Below are 12028 nucleotides of genomic sequence, written 5' to 3' on the forward strand. Positions count from 1 at the left end.
TTCTCCATGACCAGCCACCATCTTTCATTGAGATTCATACTGAATTTACTGACGTGGCACTGCTCATGGGATCACACAGGTTTCATGGGTGTGGCTCCGTAACACGCCCTGCGCTCGGTGCTGTGTGTGCGCTGCTCTGAGCCTCCTCTCCTTCCCCCCTCCCCCCCTTCCCCACCTTCCCAGGCCCCTTTCCCTCTGCCCTTCACCGTTCTCTTGTCTGTATCGGGGCGGGGGGGGTGTTGTTTGGTTTTTTGCTCACTTACCCCCTTCACCTTTCTCTCCCAGCCCCACAAACCTCGCCCCTCCAACATCTGTCAGCCTGCTCTCTGTAACCATGAGTCTGGGCAAGCCGAGTCCTTCGGGTGGCTGGCGCCTGACCGAAGGAGCCGCGGGGCCCCCACGTGGGCAGCACAGGCCTGGGGAGAGAAGGGCAGGGAGCTCAGGGAGACTCCGAGCTGCACTGGGGCCGGAGTCCCCAGAGCTCAAGTACAGTGTGACTGAGACATGGAGACTCGGGAGTCCACACCAGCTGCAGCTCGTGGTGACTTTCCGTATGGGACAGAGTCTGCTGTCAGGCCTCAAGTGTCATGTGGCAGGGATGCCCCATGGAGGCCAGCCGCCTTGGCTGTTCCTAATGTCCCCTGACCCGCTGACCCCCTGACCTGACAGTAACCCGACGGCACACTTCTTTGTTACTCCTTCTGGCCCGTCCAGCGTGACCTCTCCTGAGCCTGCTTTCTGCCCCTGCCGTCAGGGAGCAGGAGCCCCTGGCCTTGGTGATCCGAAGCTCTTCTGGGACACCGAGCTCTGGCGTCCTAGGACGGCTCAGGGGAGGCTGCCGGGCCCAGCCGGGTGATGGTCAGAGGCGGGGCAGTGCTGCAGGCCCGGGGCTAAGCCGTAAGGTGGGGTACTGCAGGGCAGGGCAGGGCGGGGCGGGGCAGCTTCTCCTTGGAACGTGGTCGGGAAACTGCGTCTCAGCAGCGACTGTCACTGCGTCTTGTCTCCTAGGAACAACCTCAGCCAGTGGGAGAAGGTGCTCCGCGGGGAGGAGAGCGCCGTGTGGCTGACCTCCCAGCCGGCGGCCCCCGGGCCCTCGGAGACGCTGCCCGTCAAGATCGACGACTGATGCCTGAGCCGTGCTGCCTGCAGATGCTCGTCCCGCTGCTTTGACTTTTCTGACTTTTGTTTTTGTGGGGGAACCTACACTCAGAAACCAGGATGCCAGCCTCGCCCAGAAGGTCACACCCAGTAAATTGCCCCACGGAGGACTCCCCGCCCGTCTCCTCGGAGTCGCATCCCAGACAGTGGCCAGGCAGGGCCCTGGGGCCAGAAAGCTGCGTCCGGGGGGCTGCACTGGCCTCGCAAGCTGCCTTTTCCAGTGGGCTGACACCTCCCAGGCCTCGAGGGGACGGACGAAGGCGGCCGGGGTCCTTCCCACTGCGTCTCTCTAGGGAGGGTGTAAATGGTACTACGACGATGCTGTACTTTGGCCGCTGTACTCAGCACCAGTGTTGCTTCGATGTTGTTGGTTATAAATTAGGGGTTTTTACACATCACTGTTGTGGACGCTCCTGTGTGGTCTGCTTGTGCGTAGCGTGAGTTGTAGCAGACGCCTTGGGATCGGCGGCATCGCGGCTGCTGCCCGAGAGGCTCTATCTGCAGCCCGTGATGGGGGACAAGTTCCTGCTTCCCAACTTGACAGACTAGAAGGCGGGGTCTGCCGCGGGCCCTCCGAGTGCACCCAGGGGCCCCGGTGGGCGGGCTGGAAGCCGCAGGCAGGCAGCGGGCTCCCGCCCCCTGAGAAGAGCTGCGGACTCGCACTCGGGGTGACTGCAGACGTCCTCGTATTGACTCAGAGGATGTCAAAGAATATTAAAAAAACCTTTCATTGCAGTCTTGGCAAATTCGCTAGTCATTTTGCATAAAGAACAAAATAAAAGCAAGATGTATGATTTTTTTAGTGGACAAGTCTTACAGATAAAAATGAGTTTTCAATCATGATTTCTCTATATTTTCACTTTGTGTCATTGCAGAATTTTAGAGTCTCATTCAAAGTGAAAGGTTGATTCAGCAAGTTGTTCATCAGCAGTCATTTCCCTACACTCAAACCGTCAACTTTGTCTTCTGTAATTTTTCTCCCACCTGCGGCAGCATCTCCCCGGCCCCTCCCCTGCTGCTCAGTCTTCCCGCCCTAGTCCAGGCGCACGACAGGGGAGGAGAAGAGCCCAGAGCAGCGACCAGAGCTGAACTCTGTGCTCTGCTCTGCTCAGCACCCATGTCTGCACAGAAACCTGTCGTTTGGGGAGTTTCTCCTGCATCTTTTTTGGCTAATGTCACTCCACAGTGGAAACGTTTGAGAGCGTGTACAAAGGTAGCGACAGTGTGGACCCTTTCCCACGAAGACTGTCAGCCAAGGAGTACGATTCCGGTGTGGTCAGCGCTACAGAGATCTTCACTGGGACGGCACAGCAACCCCCGACCTTGGAACCCGTGGGTGGTCCTGACCTCCAGGAATTGGCTGTCCCAGAATGTGACAAGGCCAGTCCACAGCAGATCCGCTCTTCGTGTGGCAGGGAAGTGGAAGAGTACTTTTAACAAAGTAAATTTTACAGTACTCTCCTACACACTTGATACTGTACACAGTGTTCATATAGCTTGGTTTTTGCAAATATTAATCAGTTGTTTCTATTTACGTTGCAGCAAAGAGAGCTGTACGTAAATGTTGTTCTGTTTTTAAAATTCACACCGTGTGTTCAGTTTCCGTACGGGCCCCTGAAAGTTGCCGCCTCCCCTCCACGCAGCCCCCGCTGCTGTGGTGGTTACACGGGAGGTCGAATGAAACAGAAATGCCACTCCGGCTAGGTACACACGCGTGTGTGGCTGTACACGTGTGCATGTAGACACGTATGTGGACACAAACACGTGTGAGAGAGAAGCAAACCCATCTGTGAAAAATAACGTCAGCCACGTTCTTCAAAAGCAGTGAGTTTTTGTGTTGAAGAACGTAATAGTGTTTGACCTAATGCTGACTAGTAGCACTCTTCCATGTTAGTCTTTTTGCAGGTTGAGTTTTTAAAAATGTCACGCTTTTTGGCATCTGAAGTTACGAAACTTCCCCAGCGAAACAGGCCAGTTTGGCCAGCTAGTTAGCTCGGAGACGGCGTTGCGCGGGGGTGGAATGCCGGTGAGGACTCCGGTTACACGGGCTGCCGACTGCAGGAGAGCGGGTGTGTGAGCCCTGCTTCTGGACGCAGAGCTCGGCTCGGGGGTCCAGCGGCCGCCCTGCATTTGAAGGTTGCTGCTTCACTCAGCGGCTGCAGGGTACTCTCTGACTTCGGCACAGCCAGCTGCGTTGCCTGGACCTCCAACCAGTCTCCCGGCAGTGTGGCTGGACGCCCCGGTTCGTGGGTGTCCTGTGGAATACTGTTACAGTAGAAACAAAGTCTGAGCCGAGGACCGTGTCCTAGCGCTGTTACTGCTGCTGTCACCAGGTGTCAGATTCACTTACGAGTCACAGGCTGGTCTAAAATAAGTCCTCCCAGGGTAATTTAGTGATATTTAGTCACCTGCTTTGGAGAAAAAAGTGCAGGGAGGCGTGTGTTTGTGTTGTTCCGGCAGGTCTGTTTAGCAGGCAGACTTTGTAGTGGTGTTCTCATTCTTCCTCCTAAATCTTTTCTTAAAAGGGTTGATTAGTTGCTCACTAAGCTGGCATTTTCTGTTGGGCTAAATTTCCTGTTCAGTCTAAACTTGGTAACTGTCTGTAAGTATTGGTAGAAGGCTCGATTGCTAGACATTTTCATTGGTTGTGCTGATTTATAATGGACACAGTTTTTATCACCAAATGCAGTTATTCCATTATTTTTTTCAGAGATAACGAGCCTATTTTCTAACTAGAAATTTTCTTGGCAATGCACTCTAACAGCATGGAACACGGATCCTGAGCAGTGGAAACAACATTTGAAAAATGCAGGCGTCTTCTCATGTGCCTGACGGCGGCAGCTTTAAAGGAGTGCGTTGGGTTTGGAAGGGGGCTGTCAGGGAAGGCCCTTCTTCCAGGGCCGATGGGGCCCGGGCCCCAGCGACGGCTTTTCTAGGCGCATGTGCGAAGGCCCCGTCTCCCCTCCTCTCTGCCGCCCTCTGTCGGACGAGACCACGCGAGGCGACTGTTCACAGCCACAGAACAGAACTCCCTCGAAAGGAGACTCGTGTAGTGTAGGTTTCCTCTTTTTAGCATGATTTTTAGGTTTTTAAAAACTTCTGTGCAGTCTCAGTGGACTTGGCTTCTTCGGAATGTTCGGGCACGCTAGGCATGTGTGCACACGAGGCAGCCCAGCCGCACACGTCTTTCTCACTACCTAGGTGTTTAACAAACATAGTTTTCAGTGTTACGTTCTCGCCTTTGAACTCGAACTTAAGGTTTGAACTTTAAATAGGACTAAATCATTCACCGTGCCTGCCTGTGCCTTTATTTTAAATACTGTAATTTTTTATCTTCATCTATTTCTTATTTTGCTTTTCTTAACTATAATTGAAGGTGTTGAAAGGGACCCATTCTTGGTTAAAGTCACCGAGTTGAATGACCGGGACCTCAGTCCCCCAACAGGTCCCTACCTGTGACCCGATTTACCCGCCTTGGCTGCTGTGACCGGCAGCGGCGAGCGGCCCAGTGCGGTTCGGTCCTTCCCAGAACGGTGACCAGCGACCGTGTGGCTGTGTTGGGCTCCAGGCACAGGTGCAGGGTTTCGATTTTGAGAAGCACTTCTATCTTTATATATTTCTGACACGTGTTTGCTTTCTGCACCTCGCTGATTTAGGGTTTAATTCTTCAAAGACATTGATCTAGTCACCGAGCGCACCCTCCTACTGCAAGTAGGGCCTGAGTCTCGAGTCCCCGTGCAGGGCGAGCCGCCCAGCATGTGGCGGTGGTTTCGCCCGGGCTTGTCTGTGGCACGGGGCAGCCCTGCTCTTACATCTGCCTAGCTGTTCACCCTGACACTCATTTTGCCGGTTTCTTTATAGACTCGTCCTAAGTTTTCATGAATTAGTGCTGTCCAGTAAGTACACTCTTGTTTTCCGTCTTTTTTTTAACTGGACGTTTTGATTGTTTGAAGCGTTAGATGCATTTCTGTGATGATGAAAACAGTGATGAGAACCAGTCTTGTGGTTCTAAGTCATCAAAAGATGGACCGAAGAGAAACACACAGATGCTTCCCAAGAAACACATTGAAAATCTGCAGCAGCATGGTTCTCTTCACTCGGATGCTAAGCTTCTTCCTCCCTGAGACTGCTTTCCCGTGGGGGCGGGGGCAGAGCGGGGCACCTGCCGCCTGCAGGCCTAGCCACCCGCGCGCGCTCGGCAGGTGGCCGAGGTGGGGGTCGGGCGCCAGGCCAGGCCAACGTTCAGCTCGTGTCTGGGAGGTGCAGCCTGTCTACAGAAGTTAGAGTGGACGCTTTGTGTTGCTGGTGACGTAATGGAAGTTCTAAGCGTGCGATCCGGGGCTCCAGCTCACGCAGAATGCCGTGCCGGGGCAGGCACTGCAGCCCCGTTGTTGTAGCCGGCCGGTGACGTGTGGGGCCGGTGGCCCCCGAAGCTGCACGTGCGGTTGCCGCTCCGTGCGTCTGGTCAGTGCGTTGGCTGAAGGAACAGCAGGTTTATCTGCAGAAGGCCAGGCTGTGCGACCCCCCACCTGTTACCAGACCCAACTTGTGCCCTGTCTGAGATAATATGCTCCCTCCAGACACTGTGACACAGTTACCGAAATGTGTAGAAATGCAGCATTTTGACTCTTTCTGAGAAGAAAAGGTGACTTTCTTCACAAGTCCACAGGAGCGCGTGTGCCTGCCAGGCTCAGCCCCCGAGAGCCTGTGGGCCACCCCTTCTCCGCTGAGCCACACTGCCCCCGTGGGGTGGGGTCCAGACTGTAGCGCCCCCACCCCGGCTGCTAGGCAGAGGGTCTGTACCCCAAGTGCCCATGGGCTCTGTTTTGGAAGGAGAATTTCAACTGCATTGTAGTTGATGAGTGAGCGAATTTCAAAAAATATTTTATACGTGTAACAAAAATCTTTGTAAAATGCACAAGTGCAATAACTTGAAGAGGTCTTAACTCTGCATTTATAAATTATACATACTGTACATGTGTGTAATTTTTCACGTATCCATTTGCAGTCTTTGTATTTAAAAGATCCCTTTCCCATCGCGTCTGTACGATAGAACGATAACCATTGATTATAACCTGAGGCGAATTGTAAATAAATCGTCAGCCGAGCAGCCGGTGCGTGTGCCTACACGGGCGCGGCGCTGCGGAGCCTGCCTTCGTTCCACTCACGCTTAGGGGCAGCGAGAAGTCTTGTCCATATGTAACTATACATACAGAGTATATATATGTACGATACATGAAATATATTTAGAGATGTTCATAATTTTAATGGCTACCCTTCAGTGTGAATAATTGAATACAGAGTTTTTAAAACACCACCGTTCTCCTTGATCACGTGCTGTCATTTGTGGGGAAGGTAGGAGGCGCCTGCGTGTCCTGGAGGCCCCGGGGGCTGCAGGAGGGTGCGTGGCCGACGCCCCAGGCCCTGTTGCTGGGAGACGCCAAGTTTGTGAGCAGGGATGGGGCGGTTTGCTCCGCTGTGGGCTAGCAGCAGGGCTGAGGCACGCTCAGTTTCCTAGGTGGTTACTAGCTCTGTTGTGTGATTTCAGGGGGTGGGCACTCAGCGGGGAGCCGTGGCCCCTCTAGAAGAGCTGCATCAGGGCGCGGGGCTGACGGCCCTGAGGCCAAGCCAGGGCTCCTGCAGTGGCTCTGCGGCCTGCGGCGGCCCGGGACAGCCACACGCCAGACCGAAGCTCCCCACCTGCCCCCGGAACAAGCTCAGGTGCCCCCTTGATGGGCGGGCATTGAGCAGAGGAAGGAAAAGGACTGGAGAGGAAAATCGGAATTGACCTGAAACATCACCTCCCCAGTGTTTGCTGGTCACCGCGTGTGTTTGGCCAGGTGTCTGCAGCTGTGCTGAGCCCTTGTGCTTGGAGCCTGGTGACCACTCTGTCATGGGTGGAAAGGCACACATTTCAGCAGAGAATTTAATGCATGTTAACATGTTAAACGGTGGCTGACCTGTGCTGACGACGGCAGCAGCAGAAACCACAGCGAAACACCCTGTGTCCGAAGCCCTGTGGGTGGGTGATTCAGTCTTGTCCTTGTGAGGTCGTGACCTGGAGGTGGCACCGGGGGTCACCCACAACCCCCTCTCCAGGGGTGCAGGACACACTCCTGTGATGTAAACCAGGCCATCGTTGGAGCTCTAGTTGACAGAAAGTTCTATGAAAACTCTCCTGAAATCTGTAGCTTTGTAAGTTCTGTTCCAAGATCCAAGTTCTGCTACCGAGGCCACATGAGCAGGCGCCTGCAGTCTCTTCTGACAGCCTCTCCTGAGCTCACTGTCACTCTCTTGAAAAAAGCCACCTTGCATCCTCATGTTCACACCCTCGTGGCTCAGTGGGGAGAATTTTTATTTCTTAAAAGAAGTTGACTTAAGGCCCTGTGCTGTGTTTGATGCCCCCACCCCTGGAGTTCGCTGTGGTCTTCTGGGTCCTTTCTTGAGACGGAGTGAGTCAAGGTTGTGGGCGGGCACGTGGGGACCTGGCACGCTTGCGGGGCTCAGCTGAAGAAAGTGCATGGCCCTCGGCGCTGTGCATGGGCTCCCAGGGAAGGCCACACCCTGTGCTCCGCCAGAATGAGCTCACACTCACTTCCTGCCTCCTCAGTGCCTCCCTCGGAGGTCTGGCCCCCTGTCTGTAGGACAAGCTCCCCGTCAGTGACAAGTTGCCGGGGACCGGCCTGTCATGGGCTGCAGGCCGAGACTCATAACAGAGGTTAACACACAGCAAACCCTAGTTTGCCAGGCACTGCAGGTAGTGTTTGCACGAATGCAGTCCTCACAGCCACGCTGTGAATTAGGCAGGTCATGGCCCGATGAAAGGGTAGGAGAGTGAAACTCAGGGGTTGGGCAGTCGTGAGCCAGCGAGCAGGCCGGTGCGGGGCCTGGCTGCAGCGCCCCTCTGCCCTGACCTGCTCTTGCAACAGAGCCGATCTTTGCTGTTCCTATTACTTATCATCAAGTGTGTGCAACTCTGTTCTCAATGAAAACACAGACAGTGCAAAATACGGTCGGAACAGGAAGTCATCAGCAAGGCCATGTGTTCCTGAAAGCCACTGGTGGGCAATCACACATCCCCTTGTCCCACAGCTGTTGGTGTGAACCGAGAGGGTGGCCCTGCTGCGATCTCGGTGACGTCCCTGGTGTTGGCGCTGCTTGCTGCTGCCCCTTGGGGAAATTCAGAGGCCACAATACAAGGTGTCTGGCTTCTGACAAGCCCCTCTGGACAGGGTTCTGGGCCTAAAGCCATTGCCTGCTCCTGACGCCACGGAGGGTGGGGACACACGGCTCGCTGTCACCTGTGCCTTAGCAGTGGAGTGACTGGGAGGTCTGTCTGGCTCTGCGCTGCTTTCTGCAGTGACAGGGACTTTCCCTGTGTCCCTCGGGCAGCTGCCCCATGCCTTTCAGGCCTGCACCAGGCCTGGGACCGAATGTTCCCATTTTCAGCGTTTCCCGTCCTGCAGCCCAGTTCCTCAAACCTGCTCAGATCTGTCCAATCACAAACACAACACAACAAAAACGAACTCCAATGAGCCCAGAGCAGCAGGGCCTCCAGCCCGCCGCTCTGGCTTCTGCCTGAGCTCCGCTGTGACCTCAGACGGGAGTCTGAGCACGGGTCTGCATTCACCCCTGGTGGTGCCTTCGCCTTGCAGTCCCAGTGCCGACACCGGCTCTGCGCCTAGAGCCTCGGGTTGCAGCCTCCGTGCGGCTCGTCTCGGGTGGAGGGCTCCGTCGGCACAATAACGGTCCCCAGAAAGGCCCAGGCCTCACACCCGGAGCAGGTGGTATGTCGGCTGTGGGACAGTTGGGGTGGGGTGGCAGGTGGAAGGAAGCTCTGATCGGCTGACCTTCACCCGGTCAAGAGAGGAAGTGACCTGCCAGTGTCTGAGCTGCCTGGTGTCCCAGCGTCTGGTGTCCTGGCATGCAGGTTTCCTAGTGTCCAGGTGTCCCAGTGTCTGGTTGGCCCAGTGTCCAGGTGTCCTGGTGTCCAGGTGGCCAATGCTGTCATGAGGGCCCCTCACAGCTGGGACAGAGGCAGAGGAGTGTGATGTGAGACACACCCACCAGCTGTTGCTCATCTCTTGATCCGAAGTCGGAGACAGAAGCCAAGAGCTGAGGAGGCTGGACGGACTCTCCCTGGAGCCCCTGGGGGTGGGGGGGCGGGCAGAGCTCTGCCCACCTCTCGGTTTCCCCCCGTGAGACCCCTGTCAGATCCTGTTCTCATTGCCTCTCCGTCCCTCACTAAATGGTTAGATTCCTCTGGAAAACCAAGATGTCAGGTGAGAAGTCATTATGTCACAGATGTTTTCACTGTTTTTAATGCAGAATCACCAGCACTTCCATTCCAACCCAGGACGACATGGGGGGAGGACGACTGGCCATGGGGACCCCAGAAAGGCCAGAGGACACGGGTGGGGAGCCACTGGCACCTGGGCCTGGGGGCGGCGGGTGGAGGACTCTCCTTCCCCCCTGTCAGCTCCAGGGTCAGAGCTGGCCCCACTCACCTGCGCCTCCTGCTGGCCGGCAGTGTGACCCCCTCAGTGCGGCCCCGAATGCCTTCCCGCACCTTGTCTTGAGTTCTCTTTCTGAAGTTGAAGTTCCTGAGCTCTCTCCCCCATGAAATCTTTCAGTGGGTCCTTGCTGGCTGCAGGACCGCCCTGGCGTGCCCCCCCCGCCTGCTGTGTGTGCCCCTGTGGCCCACACCTTCCTGCACCCTAGCCCATCAGGCTACTGTGCAAGCCCTGGCCACCTGGTGCCCCTCAGACACCCCCAGGGCTCAGACAGCACCGAGGAGGACAGAGGCCTCGCAAGTTCCTCCATTTTGCACAAGTTCTAACAGCGAAAAAGCAGTGACTGAACACGTTTATTTTTGACCGATATCCAGCCTGTGCTGCACTTAAGGCTCCTCCCCCTTCAACGACAAAGAACTGCTGCTCACCCACCCAGAGGCCCCCCACCCTCAGAGCACGTCACCTCCTCTCCCTGGAGCTGCTTCCAGCAGGAGATAAATCGTGCATTTCTGCATTTTTATGGAATTCCCAGAGCAGACAATGTCCCCTTTTTCCCCTGGTTGAACACAGGGAAGTTGGACGGATGCGTGGAAAAGTGAATTAGTTGGAATGATGGTTTTAGCTGCATGGTAGCAGCCGCTTCCTCAAGTATTTTCACGTGCCTTGCAGCGCCATCTAGAGCCGGGAAACAAAATAGCACCATACTAACCCGTACCCCTGCACGCCCAATTTGCACGCGCAGTTCCTGGCGATTCTCATATCCGGGTCTGGCCTCGGGGAAGATCCTGTCTGCTTTGGCGGATAAACTCACGGCACCGTAACATACGGAGTCAATACGTTTGTGCCTCGAACACTTTGTGGAAGCACTTAGGAGGGGGAGCATCGCAGGTGGGTTTTCAAGGCTTAGTGTCCACCAACCTGTTGACCTGTAGCGTGTGGAGGGTGGGCCAGCTCAACTGTCCATGTGCCCTGCCAGGAGGCCAACTCAGCAGAAACGCAAGTCTTGGGAGCAGATAAGTCGTCTTTCTGATCCAAACGAAGACTCTGCAGTTTCACGGGAGGTGAGTCAAATCTTCACATGTGCTCGTGAACAGGTCCAGGACCTCGCAGGCTGGGCTCTGGACGTGACCTGCTGGCCCCGGGGTGGGGGGGCGGCCAGGACTGGCTCTGCCAGGGTCTGGGAGCCCGTCCCCGAGCCTGGCGGTGGAAGGTGCCCACCTGCGCAGGGCGGAGGCTGCGGGATGTCCTACGGTCTACAGGACACCCAGCCACTGTGCGACAGCACCCAGGCAGCCGCGGCTTCGACCCCAGTTTATAGTCAGTGGAGGGTCAGAGACGACGCATTCTCTCCCCAGCGCCAAGGCGTGGGTCCCTGACGCAGAGTGGGCACTTCTGTATCAGCATTTCTGTCTGTGGCTGGGCCCCGAACAGCGCCAACCCTGGGGAGGGAAGACCCCAAACACTTTCCTCACCTGTCTGCAGGTGAGATTCAGGTGAGATTCAGGTGCACCCAGTTATGGAGCCATCCGAGCGTGTGGAGTTGTGGTGACCTCGTGGCTTCTGAGTGCGCTTGTGGACAGTGCCTGGCCAGCACGGACAGAGAGAGAGGAAACTGACTGAGCGCCTTCCCAGGTGCCCTCTGTCCTGATGGCCACAGCTCTGGGCGCCACTGTGTGGCCTCTCTCAGTACAGAGCCTGAGGTGGTGGGGGCGCATTTTTAAAGTCTCCTGGAACCCAACAACAATAAAGTAATTTATGAAAAAAGAATGAAGTCAGTCTCCTGGGAGCAGCCCATCACTGAGCCTCTGCCCTTGAACACTCTCAGGTAGGACAAGGCAAGCCTTGGAGCTCTGCCTCCTTTGACCTGGGGTGGCCCAAAGGAAGGGTGCAGCTCTTGAAGCAAACCTCCTTCTCCCTGCTACCTGGTCTCGGGCAAGTTCCTGTACCTCAGCTTGTCTCAGTGTCCTGCTAGGGGATTTGTGGTTCACTGCACTGAAACGAATACCCAATGGTTTAGCAACTGCCCCTCCTCTGTGCTAGAGCTCTGGACGCAGCCCCTACTATGTGCTAGAGCTCTGCATGCAGCCCCTACTGGGCGCTAGAGTTCTGCATGCAGCCCCTACTGGGTGAGAGCTCCAGGTACAGCACCCACTCTCTGCTAGAGTTCCAGGCACTGCCCCTACTGTGTGCCAGAGCTCCCGGCACAGTGGGGGTTGTGCACGGTGCAGTGTGAGCCCCTCTCCACAAGATCCCCAACTGAAGACCACTTAGCTTTTCAGCTCCCGGGGCTTTGAGAGGAATTAGAGTGCAAGGGTGTTTGGGAGATTTTTCAAATTACAAAGAGTGTTTTATCTTAC

At 55.7% G+C, this 12028-nt stretch overlaps 1 protein-coding gene across 2 annotated transcripts in view; it reads left to right on the forward strand.

Annotated features, from left to right (window-relative positions):
* The window catches only part of PDE10A (phosphodiesterase 10A), a 335996-nt gene extending 329521 nt beyond the window's left edge, over positions 1-6475 (forward strand). For both annotated transcript variants that reach the window (XM_053668737.1, XM_037126093.2), the window contains one exon: positions 1009-6475. In XM_053668737.1, the coding sequence (XP_053524712.1) occupies positions 1009-1126 (118 nt within the window). In that variant the 3' untranslated portion in view covers positions 1127-6475. The remainder of the gene's footprint in view (positions 1-1008) is intronic.
* Positions 6476-12028: the final 5553 nt, after the last annotated feature.

The sequence above is a fragment of the Artibeus jamaicensis genome, unplaced genomic scaffold (assembly GCF_021234435.1).
Source record: "Artibeus jamaicensis isolate MK-2021 breed Jamaican fruit bat unplaced genomic scaffold, CSHL_Jam_final contig_497, whole genome shotgun sequence".
NCBI lineage: Eukaryota > Metazoa > Chordata > Mammalia > Chiroptera > Phyllostomidae > Artibeus > Artibeus jamaicensis.